The sequence below is a fragment of the Meles meles genome, chromosome 3 (genome assembly GCF_922984935.1).
Source record: "Meles meles chromosome 3, mMelMel3.1 paternal haplotype, whole genome shotgun sequence".
Lineage (NCBI taxonomy): Eukaryota > Metazoa > Chordata > Mammalia > Carnivora > Mustelidae > Meles > Meles meles.
In genome coordinates this window covers 106,602,828-106,624,775 of record NC_060068.1, presented here as the reverse complement: position 1 = coordinate 106,624,775, position 21,948 = coordinate 106,602,828, and the positions used below count along the sequence as shown (strand labels likewise).

The 21,948-nt window shown below is 42.1% G+C and overlaps 2 protein-coding genes across 6 annotated transcripts in view; one reads left to right on the top strand and one right to left on the bottom strand.

Moving 5' to 3' along the window:
* SIL1 (SIL1 nucleotide exchange factor) overlaps window positions 1–21,948 on the bottom strand; it is a 220,020-nt gene that overhangs the window by 123,184 nt on the left and 74,888 nt on the right. The gene's annotated exons all lie outside the window — the stretch shown is intronic.
* Window positions 4,422–4,986, top strand: LOC123938740 (small nuclear ribonucleoprotein Sm D1). The gene has a single exon (XM_046000377.1). The coding sequence runs from the start codon at window positions 4,507–4,509 to the stop codon at window positions 4,864–4,866; it is 360 nt and encodes a 119-aa protein (XP_045856333.1). The 5' UTR covers window positions 4,422–4,506; the 3' UTR covers window positions 4,867–4,986.

The following is a 21,948-nucleotide window of genomic DNA, read 5'->3' as shown; positions in this document are numbered from 1 at the left end:
TCTACTTTTTCCAGGCCTCCCTGTTTTAAAAAAAAAAAAAGAGAGAGAGAGAGAGCAGCAAGACAAGTCAAGAATCAACCTGCAGAGGCCACCCGCCTGAAAAGGTGTGGCTTCTCTACTGAGAAGCTTAGTTTTACAACCTGCATGTGAACTCATCCTCCCCAGTGGATGGAAAACCCCTGTCACATGACACACATATAAAATGCCAGGCAACAAGAGGTCGAGAACCAAGCGTTGCTGCCAATGCCTTTAGGTAGCAGTATCTAGCCATTTTCATTTGATGAGTTATATTAATAAAGCAGCAAAATAATAATAATCATTAAGTAGCTATTTAAGATTTGGTATAGGAGGAGTGTCTGGCTGGCTCAGTTGGTAAAGCATGCAACTCCTGATCTCACAGTTGTGAGTCGAGCCCCACACTGGGTATAGAGATTACTCAAAAATAAAATCTTTAAAAAAAAAGGAAAAAAAGGTATAGTGTAGGAGAGAAGGTTGTGTTTCCACATCAGCAGTCAAGTAAGGGAGACTAGCATCAGCCATTCACTTTGTAGACCAGGGCTATCCAACAGAACTTTCTGTGACAATATAAATGTTATAAATCCATGCTGTCCATTACAACAGACCCCAGTCACACATGGATATTGAGCAATGGAAAAGTGACCAATAAAACTGAGGAACTGCATATTAAATTTTATTTAATTAGTTTTAATTTAATTTGTCACAACTGGCTAGTGACTACCATGTTAAACATTGCAGAGGTAGATCTTTATTTCACATATGACATATCCCTGGAGTATTTTGAGGGCCTAGTCAAATACTAGATAGAAAAGGGCTCTGAAGGGCATGACGACCAGCACAAACTTAAGCTGGAATCCTGGAATCTCTGCAGCACAGGCACCTCCCAGGGACTCAAATCTGGTTTACAACACTGAGTACCTTCCTTCTGCCAGTTCCAATTCAGGAGACCCTAAGCTAAGGAGTAAATAAGAGCAGTGACTCTCCAGAGGAGTCAGAGAGGAGGCCAGGGATCCATTAGTACCACATGTCTTCTGAGGACAAGAATTATAGGTAATTCCCCTCTCTCCAGAGCTAACTGTTTTAACAGATACCTATTCCTTGAAACAAAAATGCTCAAGAGCCATCTCCATAATTGAAAGGAAGGCTGAGTATAATTGATTGCAAACATAAATAATGGATATAAACAAGTAGAGAATACCCTGCCTTCCCAAACAATACAGAGAACCCTTTCAGAGATGGGGGAAGGGGATAGAAAACAACCTGCTAATGAGCGCCAAAGGGATAATAACTGGCCTGGATTTCTTTAGTCCAGGAGGTGGCAAAAAGAACTAATTGGAAAATTAAACTCTAGTGATAGCGTCTTCTGAGACTAATTACAATCAAAATGTTCCACAAAGTAAGAAAATCACTTCATAATAACCTTATCCATATACAGCTTTCCAGTTTTCCCCCCTTCCCGAATTCTGAAGGAATCTTCTCCATTGGCAAATGAACAACGGCTACATCTACATTTTCCAATGACATTCTTCTTTCCCAAACCAACACTCAAAGTCCCAAGAAGAGAAAAACCAAAGGAAACAGACAGGAAAACCTGGGATTTCGACATTCTCTAACATAACCACAGAAAACATCTCTCAGTAAGTCTCCTAGACCTGTATTTATACTTCTAATCTCTGACAAAAGAATTTCTTATGTAACTAAAGGCTACCATCTTCAGTGTGGGACTGGGGGAGAGGGAGTTCGTGTACGTTATTGCACTTGGCAATAGACTGTGTATAATGTATTTTTCTTCAAATAAAGCTACACACAAACACAAAATGCAGATTTTACCATCCACTGGACACACTAATGAAAAGTTAAACAATTCATAGTTTTTGTTTAACAGTTGATATGTATCTACTCATTTTTCACATTACCACAATGCATACAATATCAACACATACACATCATTCCTGATAAAGGGTTATGGGCTAGGGGCGCCTGGGTGGCTCAGTAGTTTAAGCCTCTGCCTTCGGCTCAGGTCATGATCTCAGGGTCCTGAGATCGAGGCCTGCATCAGGCTCTCTGCTCAGTGGGGAGCCTGCTTCCTCCCCTCATTCTCTGCATGCCTCTCTGCCTACTTGTGATCTCTGTCTGTCAAATAAATAAATAAAATCTTAAAAAAAAAAAAAAGAGTTATGGGCTAAAGATATCTTAAAGATAAAACACTGTGCCAAGTGTTGACCAGAGTTTTAATCTTCATCTGACTACCATTCAAGTCCCTGCTAAAAACCAGTTTAACAGAGCACATATTTGAGGAAGATAATCTAAAGGGCACGCTCCTTGTCCATTCTGCTAAGGGGATTCCATATTGTATCCTAGTTAAAACAGAACAATGTTCACTAGATTTGTCCCCTACATTACAAATTCATTGAACCCTGACTTCCTATAAGCCCTCAAATTTTCTCTAGAAGAAACAGACGGGGGGACGGGGAAGATTTCTGCTTTTTTTTTTTTTTTGAAGAAATTTTTTTTTTTAAAGATTTTATTTATTTGACAGAGAGAGATACAAGTAGGCAGAGAGGCAGGCAGAGAGAGTGAGAGGGAAGCAGGCTCCCCGCCGAGCAGAGAGCCCGATGCGGGACTCGATCCCAGGACCCTGAGATCATGACCCGAGCCGAAGGCAGCAGCCCAAACCACTGAGCCACCCAGGCGCCCCTTTTTTTGAAGAAATTTCATTAAAGACCCTATTCAGTACATGGTGTAAAACCTATTATTAAAAAATGCTTTTTTTTTTTGAAGATTTTATTTATTTATTTGACAGACAGATCACAAGTAGGTAGAAAGGCAGGCAGAGAGAGAGGAGGAAGCAGGCTCCCTGCCTATCAGAGAGCCCGATGCGGGGCCCAATCCCAGGACCCTGGGATCATGACCTAAGCCGAAGGCAGAGGCTTTAACCCACTGAGCCACCCAGGCGCCCCTAAAAAATGCTTTTAATACATACAAACAACAAGGTACCTAGGAATAAACCTAACTAAATAAGTGAAAGATCTGTACTGAAAACTAAAGAATACTAATAAAAGAAACTGAGGAGCACATTAAGAAATGGAAAAGCAGTCCAATGCTCATGGACTGGAAGAACAAATATTGTTAAAATGTCTGTACTACCCAAAGGAAACTACACATTTAAAGTAATCCCTTTCAAAATTCCAGCAGCATTTTCCACAGAGCTACAATAAACAGAAAAGACCCCAAATGGAACCAGAAAAGACCCCAAATGGCCAAAGCAATCCTGAAAAAGAAAAACAAAACTAGAGGCATCACAATTCCAGACTTTAAGCTGTATTATTAAAGGTATAGTCATCAAGGCTGTATGGCACAAAAACAGACACACTGATCTATAGAACAGAATAGAGAACCCAGAAATGGTCCACTAATCTTCAACAAAGCAAGAAAGAATATCCAATGGAAAAAAAGACAGTCTCTTCAACAAACAGTATGGGGAAAACTGGACAGCAACACACAGAAGAATGAAGGTGGATCAGTTTCTTACACCATACACAAAAATAAATTCAAAATGGATTGGGGAGGGGAGGCGAACCATAAGAGACTATGGACTCTGAAAAACAACCTGAGGGTTTTGAAGGGTCAGGGGTGGGAGGTTGGGGGAACAGGTGGTGGGTAATGGGGAGGGCACGTTTTGCATGGAGCACTGGGTGTTGTGCAAAAAGAATGAATACTGTTACGCTGAAAAAATAAATAAAATGGAAAAAAAAAAGAAAAAAGAAAAAAAAATGAAGTCTACAAACATAAATAAACCATAGTACATAAAATGTAAAAAAAAAAAAAAAAAAAAAAAAAAATGGATGAGACACCTAAATGTGAGGCAGGAAACCATCAAAATCCTAGAGGAGAACACAGGCAGCAGCAACCTGTTTGACTTCGGTCACAGAAACTTCTTACTAGACATGTCACCACAGGCAAGGGAAACAAAAGCAAAAATGACCTACTGGGACTTCGTCAAGATAAAAAGCTTCTGCACAGCAAAGGATACAGTCAATGAAACTAAAAGGCAACCTGTAGGGGATGCCTGAGTGGCTCAGTTAAGCATCTGCCTTTAGCTCAGGTCATGATCCTGGAGTCCTGGGATGGAGTCCCGCATGGGGCTCCTTGCTCAATGAGAAACCTGCTTCTCTTTCTCCCTCTGCCTGCCACTCCCCTGCTTGTACTCTCTTTCTCCCTCTGACAAATAAATTAAAAAAAAAAAAAAAAAAAAAAAAACTTAAAAAAACCTACGGAATGGGAGAAGATATTTGCCAATGACTTACCTGGTAAAGGGTTAGTATCCAAAATCTATAAAGAACTTATCAAACTCAACACCCCCCCAAAAAAAATCCAGTTAAGAAATAGGTACAAGAGCATTTCCGGCCATTCATACGCCTAGTTTTTCGGACCTGGGTAGTCGGGTTTTGTGCACAATCCCACCGAAACAGTGACGGCCCCGCTAGGATGAAGCTCGTAAGATTTTTGATGAAATTGAGTCATGAAACTGTAACCATCGAATTAAAGAATGGAACACAGGTCCATGGAACAATCACAGGTGTAGATGTCAGCATGAATACCCATCTTAAAGCTGTGAAAATGACTTTGAAGAATAGAGAACCGGTACAGCTGGAAACACTGAGTATTCGAGGAAATAACATTCGATATTTTATCCTACCAGACAGCTTACCTCTGGATACACTACTTGTGGATGTTGAACCAAAGGTGAAATCTAAGAAAAGGGAAGCTGTTGCAGGAAGAGGCCGAGGCCGAGGAAGAGGAAGAGGACGTGGTCGGGGTAGAGGAAGAGGGGGTCCTAGGCGATAATGTCTCTCAAGATTACTATTTCAAAGTGATACATAATTGGGGATGTTTTTTGTACAGGTTTTGTTTGTTTATGTCAGTTTTTAATAAACATAAATGTAGGACAAAAAAAAAAAAAAGAAATAGGTACAAGACATGAACAGACATTTCTCCAAAGAGGACACAGAAAAGGCTAACAGACACATGGAAAAATGCTCAAATCAATCATCATCAGAGAAACACAAATCAAAACCACAGTGATACCACCACACACCTGTCAGAATGACTAAGATTAACAACTCAGAAAACAAGTGTTGGCGAGGATGTGGAGAAAGGGGAACATTTTTACATTGCTGATGGGAATGCAAACTGGTGCAGCCAGTCAGGAAAGCAGTACAGAGCTTCCTCAAAAAGTTAACAATAGAAGTACCCTACGATCCAGCAACTATACTACTAGGTATTTACCTAAAGGACACAAAAATACTGGTTTGAAGGCATACATGCACCCTGATGTTTACAGCAGCATTATCAACAATAGCCAAACTATGGGAAGAGGCCAAATGTCTATCACCTGATGCATGGATAAAGGAGATGTGGTGAATACACACACACACACACACACACACACACACACACACACACACACACAGAGTATTACTCAGCCATCAAAAAGAATGAAATCTTGTCATTTGCAACAACATTAATGGAACTAGAGTATATTATGCTAAGCAAACTAAGTCAGAGAAAGACAAATACCCTATGATTTCACACATGTGGAATTTAAGAAACAAAACAGATGAACATATGGGGGGGTAGGAAGAGAGAGGGAAACAAACCATAAGACTCTTAATGACAGAGAACAAACTGAGGGATGATGGGGATGGGGGGGATGGGCTAAATGGGGGATGGGTATTAAGGAGGGCACTTGTTATGATGAGCACTGAATACTGTATGTAAGTGACGAATCACTGAATTCTACTCATGAAACCAATATTGCACTTGTTAACAATGTTAACAATGTTACCTAACTAGAATTTTAAATAAAAACTTGAAAAGAAAAATAAATTTTAAAAAAGATTCTTTTAGGGGCACCTGGGTGGCTCAGTGGGTTAAAGCCTCTGCCTTCAGCTCAGGTCATGATCTCAGGGTCCTGGGATCGAGCCCCACATCGGGCTCTCTGATCAACAGGGAGCCTGCTTCCTCCTCTCTCTGCCTGCCTCTCTGCCTACTTGTGATCGCTCTCTCTCTGTCAAATAAATAAATAAAATCTTTAAAAAAAAAAAAAAAAAAAAAGATTCTTTTAGATCAGTTCTTACTAGTACCAAGTAAAAGCTTGTTTCTCAGCAGAAAACCAATATAAATACTGGCAATTTTATTAGATGATAATTATGTATTTCATCATATTTACCTTTTTCTCTTGGCTGCCAGGACATTCAGAACTATATTCAATGTTTAGGTCCTGTAATTATTTAAGTGATTACTATACTTGTTTTCTCCAGCCTCACAACCACAGAGTTTAAATTATTTTTAATTTATATTTAAACAGTCTTCTGTATATATTCTTTTACTAACAGCTACTTAAAGTCCTTTTAATTAGCAGGCAGCCTAATAAAAAAGTGCACTACCACACCATGAGCACAGCATTAACCACCGTTATCACAATATGGTGTCAATAATAGTTCACTGGGTAAGTTCCTATCCTAAGACAGGCATTCAGGAGAAGCTAAGTGCATGCAGGCAGGGCAATGGGAAGGGAGGCATACAACACGACACAGCATCCTTCATGAAAACAGTGGGGTAAGGAATGTCCTCTCAAATACACGTAGATTTGGACTGCAATATAAATTCTACACAGGGAAAATATTACTTTTTTAGAGATAGGAAGACAGATGGCAAAGAGCTCAAGTAACTTGTCCCAGTCCTTGGTTCTCTCCACTGTATGACACTGCTGTGCCATGAGCCACTGCTGTTAAGAGAGCCTTCAGAGACCATGTAGATAGCTATGAGGACCACAGAAGACAACAACAGATGGGGAGAGAGGCCACACCTGCTAAAAAATGACATCAGCTCAAGCCATTGTCATTGCAGCCTAGTAAGTATGTACATAGTAGCTCTTAGGATTTCTAACATTTAAGAGTGTAAGGGGGAAGGGGACAGAAAAGAGAAAACCAGCAGTTAACAATCACCTCTTGGTGCTAGGCCCTAGAGTTGCTATTAACATACCTTATTTCATATTCACAACAATCCTGTGAGATAGGTATTCCATCTTACAGATGAGATGAGACCTTTGGTTCTACCAATAGCCCAACTCAACAAATATTTTCCCAAATTACCCGCCACCTAGGATCCTGCAACCCACAGAAGTTCCTGCTTAGAGTAGCCTTCAAGCTAGTAGGAGAATGAGGTCTCCCACCCAGGTCTGCCTAACTTCAAAAGCAATTCTTGTTCTACCACCAGACACTGCCTCCCCAGTCTCTGAGCTCTGCTGAGGATGTCCTGAGCCTGACAGCACTTCAGGAACAACTGAATCCCAACTGCCAACACCTCTGCTATTCACCCCAAGAAAACAGATTGGGGTCAAAGAGAAAAGTCTCTCACTATGTGCTACAAGCCAACCTTAATACAAAGACCAGAATCTGTGCTGATCTGGGGCCTGAGAACAAAGCAGACATTGTTAAGGCTCAACAGAGGGATTTGTGGGCTGGTAGAATAATGGATTCCCTAAGGGCTGGACAGCTCAGCCCCTTTAGCCAAAAACTCTTCCATCATTTCTTCCTGCCACTCTTGGCAGGCACACTTCAATTACTTTATGTCTTGATGGATTGCTGAATTGAATTTATCTAATGCTAGGTAAGGGCCTAGGTTGCCATGTGGGAATAGATTCCTCTAAGGATCAGTAAGAACACAGATCAGATTTCCAATCACACCTTTATCAATCGTCATCATTAGGACCCTACTCTGGAAGCTGGTAATGAATTAAAGGCCAATCAATCAGCCTCATCAGATATATAGCTCTTGCGGTGGTAAAAACAGGGCTTCAGTTCCTCCCAAACCAAAGTAGCACTAAGGTCCCGGGATACCCAGAAATGCCTGGGGCATGGCATCCTAGCTCAGCCAGCACTGTTGGAGCACCACCAAGCACAGGCACCAGGCCAGGCCCTACAGGCATTCTAGGATGCAAATGATACCAAGAAGGGGGTATAAAGCAAATCCATATATTACTATAATAGAAGGCTTTATGTGAGCTTCAAGCAAGAGGGTGTGGTAGACAGTAGGAATATAAGTAAGACTACTGGGAGCAATTAGAGAGGAGAAAATTCTGAAGAACCCTGAAGTGGGGGGAGGAAGGACAACTTTCCCCCCCACTTTTTCTTTCCTTTACATTTTTTGATTGCTACAGAAATATACAATCATTATACTTGAAAAAATTAAACATTACAGGAATATGTAACCATCCTATAATCATATTTCTTCAAGAATTATTATTGGGGTGCCTAGGTGGCCCAGTCGGTTATACAACCAACTCTTGGTTTTTGGCTCGGGGTAGTGAGATCAGACCCTGTGACAGGCTCAGGGCTCAGTGAGGAGCCAGCCTGGGATTCTTTCCCCCTTCTACTCCTTCATCCTCTACTCGTACCCCCACATCCCCACCCCACTTACACTCTCTTTAAAAAAATTACTTTTTTAAAAGATTTTATTTGAGAGAGAGTGAGTACACACATGCGCAAGGAGAGGACAGAGGGAGAAAGAGGGGCTGCCTCCATGCTGAGTGAAGAAGGAGACAAACACAGGGCTCAATCTCAGAACCCTTAGGTCATGACCTGAGCTGAAACCAAGAGTGGGCCACTTAACTGACTAAGCCACCCAGAAGCACTCCCCAAAATAATAAATAGGGCACAACTTTTTAAATTTTCTATATACACATTTGTATACATTTATTACTAATAATTTTTTCAAGAATGGAATGACACCATACGTATTGTCATATGAGATGTTTTCTCTCATCTAGCAGTGCACTTTCAGTATTATTCCATGTCAGTGCATGTGCATCTACCTTACCTCACTTCTCAATGGTGTCACAGTATTCCATTACAATGGACATAAATCAGTATGGTTAAACAGGTAGAAATTATGTAGGCTACAGGTCAAGGGAGCCCAGAAAGAGAGAAGTGCAAAAGAAACTCTAGAATAAAAAAATAACTTAAAGGCAAGGAAGAAGTCAAGTCCAGGACAGTTGGAGAAATGGAAGCAGTCCCATGGCTAGCAAATGAGGTGAGGGGGTGCCTGGGTGGCTCTGTGGGTTAAGCCCCTGCCTTCGGCTCAGGTCATAATCCCAGGGTGCTGGGATTGAGCCCCGCATTGGGCTCTCTGCTTAGCAGGGAGCCTTCTTCCCACCCCCTCTCTCTGCCTGCCTCTCTGCCTACTTGTGATCTCTGTCAAATAAATAAATAAATCTTTTTTTTTTAAAAAGGGAAAAGAAAATGAGGTGAGTGTGAGAAGCGTCATTGTAGGAGACAAGAAGGAAAGAAAGAGGTTGTGGACCCTCATAGTCCATGTTAAGAAGCTGGACCTTGGCTCTAGCAAGCAATAGGGGAATCATTTCTTTGGGGGAAAAAATCATGTAACAAGAACAGTGGCTGATGTGTACAGGATGCACCTGGAGGCAAACACACCTGTGGCTGGGAAGACTGGGCAAGGAGCCATAGCTTAGTAAAAAGTCATGCGGTAGAAACAAGAGAGAGCACTGGGAATGGAAACAGAGTGATGGGCCCAGGCAGAGCAAGACAACTGTTAAGAGTAAACTAGTGGGGGCTGGGGAGGGAGGCAGATTGCAAAGTTGAAAGGTAAGGTAACTGGAAAGGTAACGGTGTCATGATTAAGTAGGAAGAAGGAATTTGGGAGGAAATTATCATGAGTTTGGTTTAAAAGTGTGTATACACCAGTGAGACAAGTGGATATATATCAATCAGCTGAAAATATGAGGCTAGAAACACAGGCTTGGGAGTCATCTGCATAGCAATGAGGGCTGAAGCCAGAAATCTGAGGCAGAAACCAAAGAGAAAAGACAAAGTATTTATGACAGCTTTGAAAAATGGCTACATCTGAAAAACAGAAGGGAGAAAAAGAGGACAGAAGAATGGAATCCAGTGAAATAAAAGATGTAGAAACAATTTGTCAAATTTAACTTCTACATAAATAAGTCATTAAAATAATAAATTATTACATTTATTGGCTTTTTTCCTTCCCTTCTTTGCCCAGCTGCAGCTCCACTCCTAGGGCTAGTAAACAAACCACAACAGCAGCCCAAACCCCAGGACTCTAACTTGCACCCCACAGCCATTTCTTCATTTATAATCCAGCAACCTGCCCAGTTCTACCTCTTTCCCTATACAACTAGAAGGTGAGGGAATCAAGGGGAATGGCAATCAACAGTGTCTTACAAATGACAGGTGGCACGAGGTCCATGCTGGGTGATAAAGAGTGAGGCCATAAGCACACTGAGAGACTCTGAGAACCAAGAAGGGGCTGATGGGCCACAGGCCTGAGCTGGGGGTCAATCAATGGACTGGGTATCGGGGGAGACAGTCATATTAAGTTCTGGGGGGAGAAAGTGACAAAGCAGGTGGGGAACAAAGGCTAGAGGAGGAAGCTGCTGGAAGTAGGGGAGGGGCACAAAGTTCTCTAACAATGGGGAGGGGAAAAGCGTCCCCAGAGAAAAGGTTACCAGACCATCCTTCCATGTCCCAAGGCTACATGTGGCAAGTCTCCAGTCATCCATCCACTTCCAGGTGCCCACACTCTCTTCCTACAAGCCAGCTGAGGCAGTCTACCCATGTCTACCATACTCAGGAACCTCCCTAGCCAGACCCTGGACCACTGTGCCTCTGCTCCAGGCTCTATCCTTCATCCTCACTTTCCATGTTGAGCTGTTATTAAGCCCATCAAGCTGCTACCTCTGGAGCACAGTGTCCTCTGAAAAGATGACAGGGAAATCTGACCCTCTGCTTCCTTCCTGCTGCTGCTCTGCTCACAATGGTTCTTTCATTCGCTTGTTTAGCAAATATTTGCTGACTGCTGACTAGGTGCACTTTCCTTTTTGTCATTTCTCTGACAAAGAATGGTGAAGTCAAAAACATATGAGACATTTTCAAAATCCACACCACTCCTGATCACTTGATTGACTGAGAATAAAGCCTTTCTCATAAGCAAGATTTCACTCCCCCAGGAACACATGTCTGTGTTCTCAAATGGGAGGGCTCAGCTCACTCTACCTAAGAAGCAGAGTGTAACTTCTGGTGCCAGTTCCACCAGCCCACCAAGCTCCTATCCACACACTCAGCTTTTAAGAACAATTTCTGGGGGGCGCCTGGGTGGCTCATTGGGTTAAAGCCTCTGCCTTTGGCTCAGGTCATGATCCCAAGGTCCTGGGATCGAGTCCCACATAGGGCTCTCTGCTCAGCAAGGAGCCTGCTTCCCCCTCTCTCTCTGCCTGCTTGTGATCTCTGTCTGTCAAATGGATGAATAAATCTTTAAAAAAAAAAAAAAAAAAAGAACAATTTCTGGGGCAATGACTGGAAGAGTTGTTCTGAAAAAGTTTACTTCCCACATGACTCGGCTCTAAGGTGTTCTAGCTGGGAGCCCAGCAAAACTCCCTATCCTGAAGCAGATATGCCCAAATCAACTCTTTAAGTAAAGACTTGCTTTGGTCCCAAGAAAACTACAGTGTCAGGTCCTTCAGGGTCTGTCTCCTATGCAAAGAGCTACTTTGGTCAAGCTCATGAGCTTTTAAGCAGCCTGTAACTGATGACTGAGCCAAGTATGGTTATAAAAACCTCACCAATTTTGCCTAATACAGGACCATCTATAACACTACTCACTCTAGAACTCCCTGCTGGGATGGCCATGGCTTCAGGGGCTTGCACCGATCGACTTCTTCGCCCCCCCCTTCCTTGCACTAGTGTTGGAATAAATATACTGTTTCCCAGCTTCCATCACAATGTCTGCTTCAGGAAAGCCCAACCAAAACCTTTTTAAACTTGTGAAGGTGGAACACCCTGTGGGTCCTACTTGTGGTTGGACCCCGAGTGCTGATACAGTAAGAATACTGCCTTAGCACGTAAATATTCCTCCTGTGACTAGGCAACATTTGGAGGACCCTCCCCCCACAAAAGACCCTGTGTGAACTGAAATAAACAGATTCAAAATATCTAGTATCACCCACCAATCATAACTGCATTTCTCTAGTTAGTGCATCTACCCCTCTATTCCATCACTGGTTCACATCATCTCCACTCCTTTGAACTTCTAACTCCCACCTTGTGGTGGAGGTCTGGCCTTCTACATCATAGACTACATGAAAGCTATCAGACGGGATCTCCCCACCTTCCCACTTTCAAATGAATGGAGCTCACCTTTCCAAGAACCTGACCTCTTACCCACCTGCCTCTGTGTCCCAGAGTTCTTCCAGCAGCATTTTTTACATAGTCACTAGTTTCTTCGACATGGAAGAACTATGAAACATTATGCTACATGGAAGAAATACAGATACAAAACTCCCATATTATATGACTCTACTTGTAAGAAATACCCAGAAGAGGTAAATTCATAAAGACAGAAAGGAGGCTGGTGGCTGCCAAGGGCTAGGGAAAGGGGACGATGGAGAGTAGTAACTTCTTAATTGGTAAGGGGTCTCCCTTTGGGGTGATAACACTTTAGAACCAGGTAGATGTAATTATTTCACATGTACTGAATGCCACCAAAGTGCTCACTTTAAAATGGTTAACATGAGGGACACCTGGGTAGCTCAGTCGCTTAAGCATCAACCTTTAGCTCACGTCATGAGCCCAAGGTCCTGGCATCAAGTCCCACACTGGGCTCCTTACTCAGTGGGGAGCCTGCTTCTCCCTCTGCCTATTCTTGCTCTCTCTCTGACAAATAAATAAAATCTTTAAAAAATAAATAAATAAAATGGTTAACTTTATATTATGTGAATTTTAAACAAAGAAAACTCCCCTACACTCTTTCTAGGTACTACCTTTCCTTATTTCCTTTCTTTTCACTTATACTGAGAAACTTCACAATGGTTGTCTACACTTGAATGTACCTCCTCACCTCCCCCCTCATTCCATAGCCCACTCCACTCTACTCCTATCCAATGATAACCACTGATGCTTCTTACTCCTCACGTCTTGCGATTCTGTGGCAGCACCTGACACAGAGATCAGTATCTCCGTCCAAAAGTACTCTGCCCTGATGTGAGACTGCAAACCTCCAATTACCTCCTACCTCTAAAGTCTCCCCTTCCTCAGGTTTCTTTGCCAGCTTATCTTCTTCTACCTACCTACCTACTCGTTCCAGGAATGAGTGCTTGTCTCTCTTCTGAGACATTTCCTCTCTCTCTCTCTCTCACACACACACACACACACACACACAGGAATGCATAGAAATAAACTAGAAGGATCTACTAGGTAATAAAACAAAATATATTTCAAAGTCTATATAATTAAAAAGGTCTGGTAACTGGCACATGGATAGAATTAGCGATGGAACAGTGAAGAAAATTAAAAAATAGACCCACTGCATATGAAAATCTAATATATAATAAGGGTAGCATTTCAAATCTGTGGGGAAAAAAAGACTTTTTTAATAAGCATCTTTGGGATAATTTAACAGACATATGGAAAAAGATAAAATTAACTCCATCCTTATGCGTATATATCAAGATAAATTCCAAACAAATTATATTTAAATGTAAGAAATGAAACTATATAAGTACCAGAGGAAAACATAGGTGAATTCGTCTATAACCTCAGAATAGAGAATAAGTTTCCTATCTATGATCCAAAATGCAGAGGCAATAACAAAAATATTAATAAATTTGATGATGTAAAAATAACTTCATAAAAATTTTAGATCCATGGGAAATATCACAAGTAAAAGACAAATGACAAACTGGGAAGAAAATCTGCAACTTAATATAGACAAAGTGTTAATATTACTAATCCATAAAGCACTTTTAAAAATACAGAAGACCCATAACCCTATAGGAAAAAAGGCAGTTCAGAGAAAAAGAAATACAATGCCATCTAACTAAAAAAGATGTTGAACTTTGCTCAGAATATGAGAAAGGTCAAATAAAACAGCAGAAGGCCTTCTACATCATAGGAATAAAACCATTTCTCACCTAGGAGACTAGCCAATACCTATCCCCAGGTAAGACTATACTGAAAGGGGCAGTTACAAAAACAATGTTCATGGAAATGCAAATGGTACAACCCCTATGGAAGCCATTTGATGATGTCTAGTAAAAATTGCAACTGCACCTATCCCTTAACCCAGAAATGTAACTTCCAGGAAGGGTTTCCAAAGATACATCAGCAATAACCTGAATGATCTTGGAAGCCAGATGGTCTCCAGAGCCACCAGAAAGTAAGAGAGCCTGCACGACACACTGCTATCAGCCTATGAAACCCTGTGCTGAAGACCCAGCTAACCACCGCCCAGATTTCTGACCTACCTACACTGTGAGCTAGGCCACTACACCACCAAGTTTGTAGTAATTTATTGCACAGCTGTAATTTGTAATATGGCCCTGCAGATGGAAGAAAGGGTTCACATCAAGACCTAGAGGTGTGAGTAAGTCAGTCGGATGGGACCTTAAGCCAACTAGTTTGGACCTTAAGCCAACTAGTTAGAAGCAGGCAGGCAGAGCTAGGAGCTTAGAACAGCTAAAGTTCTAGGGGCCAGCTTTCCTTGCCTGACCCTCCAACGCAGATACGGAAGTGGAAGGTAAGATAGAAGGTGATGGAGGGGAAGGCCCTGGCAGGCCGCATGGCTGGTGAGGAGCCATGACCTCAGGTTTACGCTTAAAAATCTTTAAATACTTTGGTTTCTTTTTCTGTTCCCTTTCTTCTTCCTTTTTAATTCCCCTCCCCCCCCCCCTTCTTTCCTGGGCACTCAGACTTTCAACTGGATGGCCTTATAAAAGAAAAAGAAAATTTAACAAAAATGTAGACTGTTATTTGGTACAAATTTCTCCTTTGTAAGTTTTCCTTTTATATAAATCTATTTCGGCAGATAATTGAACCCAACTGTGATATTTGAATAGTTTTAAGAAAGTACATTCTGGGGGCGCCTGGGTGGCTCAGCGGGTTAAAGCCTCTGCCTTCGGCTCAGGTCATGATCCCAGGGTCCTGGGATCGAGCCCCACATCGGGCTCTCTGCTTGGCTGGGAGCCTGCTTCCTCCTCTCTCTCTCTCTGCCTGCCTCTCTGCCTACTTGTAATCTCTATCTGTCAAAAAAATAAATCTTTAAAAAAAAAAAAGAAAAAAAAAGAAAGTACATTCTGCTCTACTTGCAAAGGGAGTGGAACCTTGGCCTCTTCCTTAAGACGGGCAAAATGGAGGCAAGATGCCCTGCTTATTTGTTTTTGAAAGGAATCTTGCCCCAGGCACAGGCTCAATTCTTGTGCCCAGCAGGGAGCAGGCCTTTGTTCAGAGACCACCACAAGTATGATGGGCACTGCACCAAAAACAAAGCAAAAATGCTCCACCTTTGGGCTCAGGACAAAGGGAACATGAAAACAACAGGAGATTGACAGTGTGGTTACAAGGGAAATATCTTTTATCTTCTAGTTTTGTTGTTCCTGATGGCTTTGCTCAGGCATCAAATCAGTGTGACTCCATTCTTTGCTAGGTATGTTCCATGGAGGCTTTAAAATAAAGGATGACATAAATCAAGTCCCAACACAGGAGAAAACTGATGCTATTGAGCCAACACTGTGTGCAATCCTCCAGAGATCATTCGGACCCATCTCTCTTCCAACATTTCCCCACTTCCTACACCTGAAAAGGTCCTGACAATATAATTCTCCACCCAATAACACCTCCCTCAAAGTATCAGAGGAACCTGCAGGACCCTCCTGGCACACGCGCTGAGTGTGAAAAACACTGTTCTTTCTCCATCGTCATCAATGGAGGTCCTCAAAACTCTCTTTTACATCCCTTGCCCACAGCACTGCTATCATCCACACACTTTCCTAAGGCATTTGTGAATCCACACCTAACTATGCATTTACTACTGGTTGTGTGATGTAGGTTTTCTCTAGTTTGTTCTAGATTTAGTCCCCTTAAAGTCAAGCATGGCTGTCAGGTTCTAGTGACCAGGATTTGCTGAACCAGTTCATATCCCCATTATCTTCATCCTTCAAGCTTCAGGGCTGGGCAAAGAAAAGCTCAATACATATTCAGGATTAAATGCATTTTCCTTGACTAACTTTACTTTTCCAGATCGAAGAGTCCCGTGCTCACTGTCCTCACATCCATACACATTTCACTTGACCTTAGCCAGAAGGCCAAGAAGCGATTTCACACTTCACATCTGTCATGCTAAACCAGCCAGTCGGTTTCAACAGGAAAAGAGGTAAGGGAAGAAGGGTGTCTCTCATAAACCAGCCCCCACCTTCAGGAGGGGAATAATGTCTGCAAGAAAGAATAAATGATGAAATTTTCTTCTTCTTCTTCTGCCTGCTGGTGGGTGAATATACTAGAAGCATATTCTGATATGACTTTCATTTCTATGTGAGCTAAAGAAGAAAAGCCAACAACAGGTGTCATTTCCCCCACTGGAATGGTAAACTACTAGTAATCTCAAAAGAGAAAGGCAGGCCCGAACACAAAATCCTCATGCTGCTTAAGGACAAAAGGGTGATCTAAGAATTCATTCTTTCAGTCATGAACAAGTATTTACTGAATGGCTGCTATGAACTAAGCATAGGGCTGGGCCTTGAAGAGCCATAAGTGTTTCTTTTTTGTAGCATGGAACCAAACAACATGAGTAAAATATAAGCTATGAGACAATAAGTACTAATGAGCAAACCAATGCAGAGAAAGGGATTTGAAGTGTCAAGGAGGGAAAAAACTTTCTTCAGATGGTGGCCAGGGAAGGCCTTGTTTGAGAAGGTCACTTTTTTTTTTTTTGGAATAATTTTAGATTTACAGAAAACTTTGATGATAGTACAGAGTTCCAAAAATTCCTGCATAACTTTCACCCAGTTTCAGTTCCCCTAATATCATCACCTTGTTTTTAAAGATTATTTATTTATTTATTTATTTGTCACAGAGAGAGAGAGAGCGCGCACACGTGCACAAGCAGGCAGAGTGGCAGAAAGAGGCAGAGAGAGAAGCAGGCTCCCTACTGAGGAAGGAGCCCAATGCGGGACTCAATCCCAGGACCCTGGGATCATGATCTGAGCCAAAGGCAGTGGCCTAACCGACTGAGCCACCCAGCTTTCCCCTAATATTATCATCTCACACTACTGTGGTACATTTATCAATATTAAGAAACCAACATTGCTACATTAATAGTAACTAAACTCCAGACTCTTCATGTCTCACTGGTTTTTCCATTAATGTCCTCTTTCGGTTCTAGTATACAAATCAGAATTTAGGAATTTAGGTGTCATGTCTTCTCTGCTCTATGAGGGGGGGTTTTTGTTTCTTTTAAGTATGCTCCACATCTAACGTGGGGCTTGAACTTATGATCCTCAGATCAAGAGTCTGTGTGCTCTACTGACTGAGCCAGCCAGACATCCCTGTGATAGCTTCTTGGTCTTTCCTTATCATTACACCATGGCAGTTTGAGGAGTACTGACCAGATATTATGTAGACTATTCCTCAATTTAAATCTGTTTGACACTTTTCTCATGATTACTCTGGGCTTACTGGTTGCAAGGAAGAACACCACAAAGGCTAAGAGCCTATGTTCTCACATCCTGTCAGGCAGTCCCTCATATCCATATGACAGCACTCGTGAGGTCCCTCTTGATGACAGGTAATACTTACTGGGTTTCTTTACCATAATGTTACTATTTTTCTCTTTTCAAAAACGGTTCTTTAGAAGTAAATCACTAAGTCCAGACCACATTCAAAAGATTTAAGCTCCTCCTCCTAGAGGTGAAAGCACCTATAAATTATTGAAATTCTTCTGTAAGAGATATTTTATCTTATTTCTCCCATTTATTCATTTATTCATTCAATCATTTGTTTATACCAGTTCAGATTGTTATATATTTATTTTATACTTTGGGCTATAATCTGATACTACATTACTTAAATCATTCTAGCTTTGGCCATCAGAAGACAAGTTCACTTCTGATTAAAGACCTAAGAAAAGTGAGGGAGTTGCCCACAAACCTGTCTAGGAGAAGAGTATTCTAGGTCCCAAGGTGTGATGGGCCTTATGTGTTCAGGGAACATGAGGGAGGCCAAGGTGGCTAGAGGAGAGGGAACTTTAGGGAGAACAGTAGGAGATAAATCGACAAAGGTAATGTTGAGCCGTGTGACGGGAATGTGTAGGTCTTAGAAAGGACTTTGACTCCTACTTTATAGGAGAAGGAAGACCACCAGATATTTCTGAGCACAGACAGACATAAGGAATCACTCTAGCTGCTGTATTGAGAAAGGACTGTAGGTGATAAAGGCAGAAGGATGAAGAAGGCCAGTTAGGAGCCAGCTACAATAATCAGGTGAGAGATCATGGTGGTCAGAGGAGTAATGAGAAGTGGTCAGATTTTAGATATATTTTGAAAAGAGAGCTACTGCAGGCTGTGCTGTCAGAATATTGAGTGTGAGGGGGGCACCTGGCTAGATCAGTCATTTGAGAATGTGACTTGATCTTGGGGCTTTGATCCCCACATAGGGTGTACAGATTACTTAAAATCTTTAGGCGTGGCTGGGTGGCTCAGTTGGTTAAGCAACCTACTCTTGATCTCAACTTAGGTCTTGACCTCAGGGTTCTGAGTTCAAGCCCCGCATTGGGCAGATGGGTGTGAAAGAAAGGAGTCAAGAATGCCCAAGAGGTGGGGCGCCTGGGTGGCTCAGTGGTTTAAGCCTCTGCCTTAGGCTCAGGTCATGATCTCAGGGTCCTGGGATCGAGTCCCGCATCGGGCTCTCTGCTCAGCAGGGAACCTGCTTCCCTCTCACTCTCTCTGCCTGCCTCTCTGCCTACTTGTGATCTCTCGCTGTCAAGTAAATAAATAAAATCTTTAAAAAAAAAAAAAAAAAGAATGCCCAAGAGGATTCTGATCTGAATAAGTTAAAGGACAGAGTTGCCATTCACTGAAGTGGGGAAGGTTACATGAGCTCAGTTTTAAACACGTTAAGGTTGAGATGCCTACTAAACATCCATATACAGATATCTAGTAAGCAGATGGATAGAGGAGTCTGGAGTTCAGAAAAGTATACGCATGAGACTTAAAAAAAAAAAAAATCTGGCAATGACCAGCATGCACATGAAATTTAAAGCTGCTAGGCTAGATGTGATCACCCAGAGCTTTAGTGTAGACAAAGAAGAATGGAGACCAAAGGACTGAGCCTGGGGACCCTCTGGCACTGAGAGAAATAAGACCTTCTTACCTGTCCTTTAATCAGAGACAATTTTACCAAACTGTTTTCATCTACTGTGTACCAAATAGTGATCTGGAGCCCATCATACTCAGGTGGCTTAATATGCAGCCTTGACCCTCACCTGCCTTTCTGCAATTCCCCACCCTCAGCCTGCTCCTGTACTTCCTAGCAACTGCTCTCCACCTTAACACAATCAGTATTGCCACCATCTCTTGCAAGCTGCTCCTCTCACCTAGAAAACGCTTCCCACTCTACCTCACCAAATGCCAGCTCTTTCTCAGGCCCCAACGAGTGTCCTACCTTCTCTCTGAAATCTAACTACTCTGACTCATAATGAATGACCCTCTTCTCCAAAGCAGCCAGTCTCTAATACTTGTTATCTGTATGACTAGATATTTATCACTTATTGGCCTGTGTGGCTAGTTAACTTTACCTATAAATAGCTCTTTTTAAATATTTTATTTATTTGATAGAGATATCACAAGTAGCCAGAGAAGCAGGCAGAGAGAGAGGGAAGAAGCAGGCTCCCTGCTGAGAAGAGAGCCCAATGCAGGGCTCGATCCCAGGACCCTGAGATCATGACCTGAGCCGAAAGCACAGGCTTTAACCCACCGAGCCACCCAGGCGCCCCTAAATAGCTTTTATTTATATGTATTGCTGCTTCCTTTAAGAAGGAGAACAGCATCTCAGCCTTTTCGGTTCCCCCAACAGTAGCCTGGCACAAGTATCTACCGTATAGCAAATGCTCAATAAATGTGTGTGAATTATTTTGTGTCAATTCCATTATCCAATCAGTAGGCAAGTAGCTGGAAGGTAGAGGCCCATTTTTTTTTAATCTCTGCCTTATCTGGCACTGGGCAGGACACAGGTGGGCAGGCACTCAGTATGTGCTTATTATCAAAGAGGTTGATGACAATGTTCCTGTCTCCAGGGATACTACTATCTTGGCACAAAACAATAGAAACAGGTGTTCTGTGCTTGCTGCCCTGTCTTCCCTGAAGCCAGTTATTTCCTGGTCAAGAGAGAAGCACCCAGCGACCACAGGAGAAGAAATACTAGGGCATCTGACATGTGATACAGAAAAGGGATGAGAGATACTCAAACCACGGTTTTGTTCTAACAGCCCAAACATCAGGTTGTCCCAGCTGAGACACAGGACAGAAGAATCAGAAAAGACGAGCGCTTCAACTTTGGTGAATCTCTTCTAAGAACATAGAGGGCACAGGAAAATAAACAAAGGGCAATTTATAAACACACACACACACACACACACACACACACACAGACTTTTCATTGTAGAATTACTCAGAATGGAAAGCTGTAAACCACCTAAATGTATAACAATAAGAACCAATTAAGCAAAATTTGGTATATTTATATAATTGATAAAGACCAGCACCTGGATAATGTTCACTGTGTGCCTCGTTATGTGCTAGAGGCTCTACCTTTCAAAACTCTGCAAAATTTAACTCCCAGTTGCTAAAAGGAAAGTATCAGCCTCAAAACACTACGTACAGAATGACAGCACTTGTGTAGAAACAACTGGAAGAACGTAAGCTATAATGTTATCTGTACATGTGGATAGTGGAATACGGGTGGTGGTGGTGTTTCCCTTTGTGCTTTTCTGTGTTTTCCAAGTTTTCTGCTTGGAAAACATATTACTTTGTCAGCAGGCAAAAAAAATCTATTTTAAAAACAAACATGTAAGAGCCAAATTCTCAACTCTCTAAGCATATGACTGTTAGAAGTCTCCTACTTCTGATGTAAAATATAAGAATCATAGCTCCAATTCTCATCCCCCTCACCCTACCCACACACCCAAGATAGAGAAAACGCAGTGAAACTGTAAGACTAACAGCTTTGTGAAGAGAAGATCCTGTTTTGTTGATCTTTGGTTTTCTACCCTGGAATTCTCAACACCCTGTAAGACATATATTTGGGTGCTCAGTAAACATGAAAGGGATGGAGGAAGTACGGTAAACTTACAAGGCACAGATGTCACTAAAGCACTGACAAGTCCATCTATCCTCCCCCTACGGCCTCCACTCTGTCCCAGGTCTGGTCCCCTACTCTCCTATCTCTACGCATTGCTCAGACTGGCCAAGGAGCTCTTGGAACAGACAAATGGCTGACTATTTATTTGTACCACAGCATTCATCTTTTTGGGTTTTCTTCTGTTTTTTCCTTTCCTTTCTCCCTTCCCTTTAAAGGTGATCTTGCCTTTCAGCTAACTTGCCTTTCAGTTCCACGCTGAACCCCGTGCCAGTCAGTCTGCAGAGAATCATTGAGAGAATGAATTTGAATAATAAAAGCTAGAACAAGGCAATACCTTGGAGACAGACTTGGTGTAGTACCTTCAATTTAGAACCTCATTTCAGTGGCTAATGCAGTCGTTGGAGACATTAGCCTAATTTTTGCCAGGAGAGTCCAGCAACACAGCGGTACTAAACATGGGCACAGAGGACCCTGCTCATCTAAGAGACAGCATGGAGAATGAAATTAGCAGCTCTGAACTTCTGGTGCAGAGGAAAGCAAATCCTTGCTCCCTTCCCCCAATTCATCACCAATCATGGTTAAGATGAAAAAAAAAAACAACAAAAAACAAAAGAAACACAGGAATGTGTGTAGGAGTCAGCACTAACACTAAGTTCAAGGGAAACCAGGGCCCCTGAAGAGGCCCCCATGGGGCACTTAAGGACTA

Bases quoted from the DNA above. Each gene is read 5' to 3' on its own strand.
- LOC123938740 (XM_046000377.1), top strand. From the start codon at position 4,507: ATGAAGCTCGTAAGATTTTTGATGAAATTGAGTCATGAAACTGTAACC.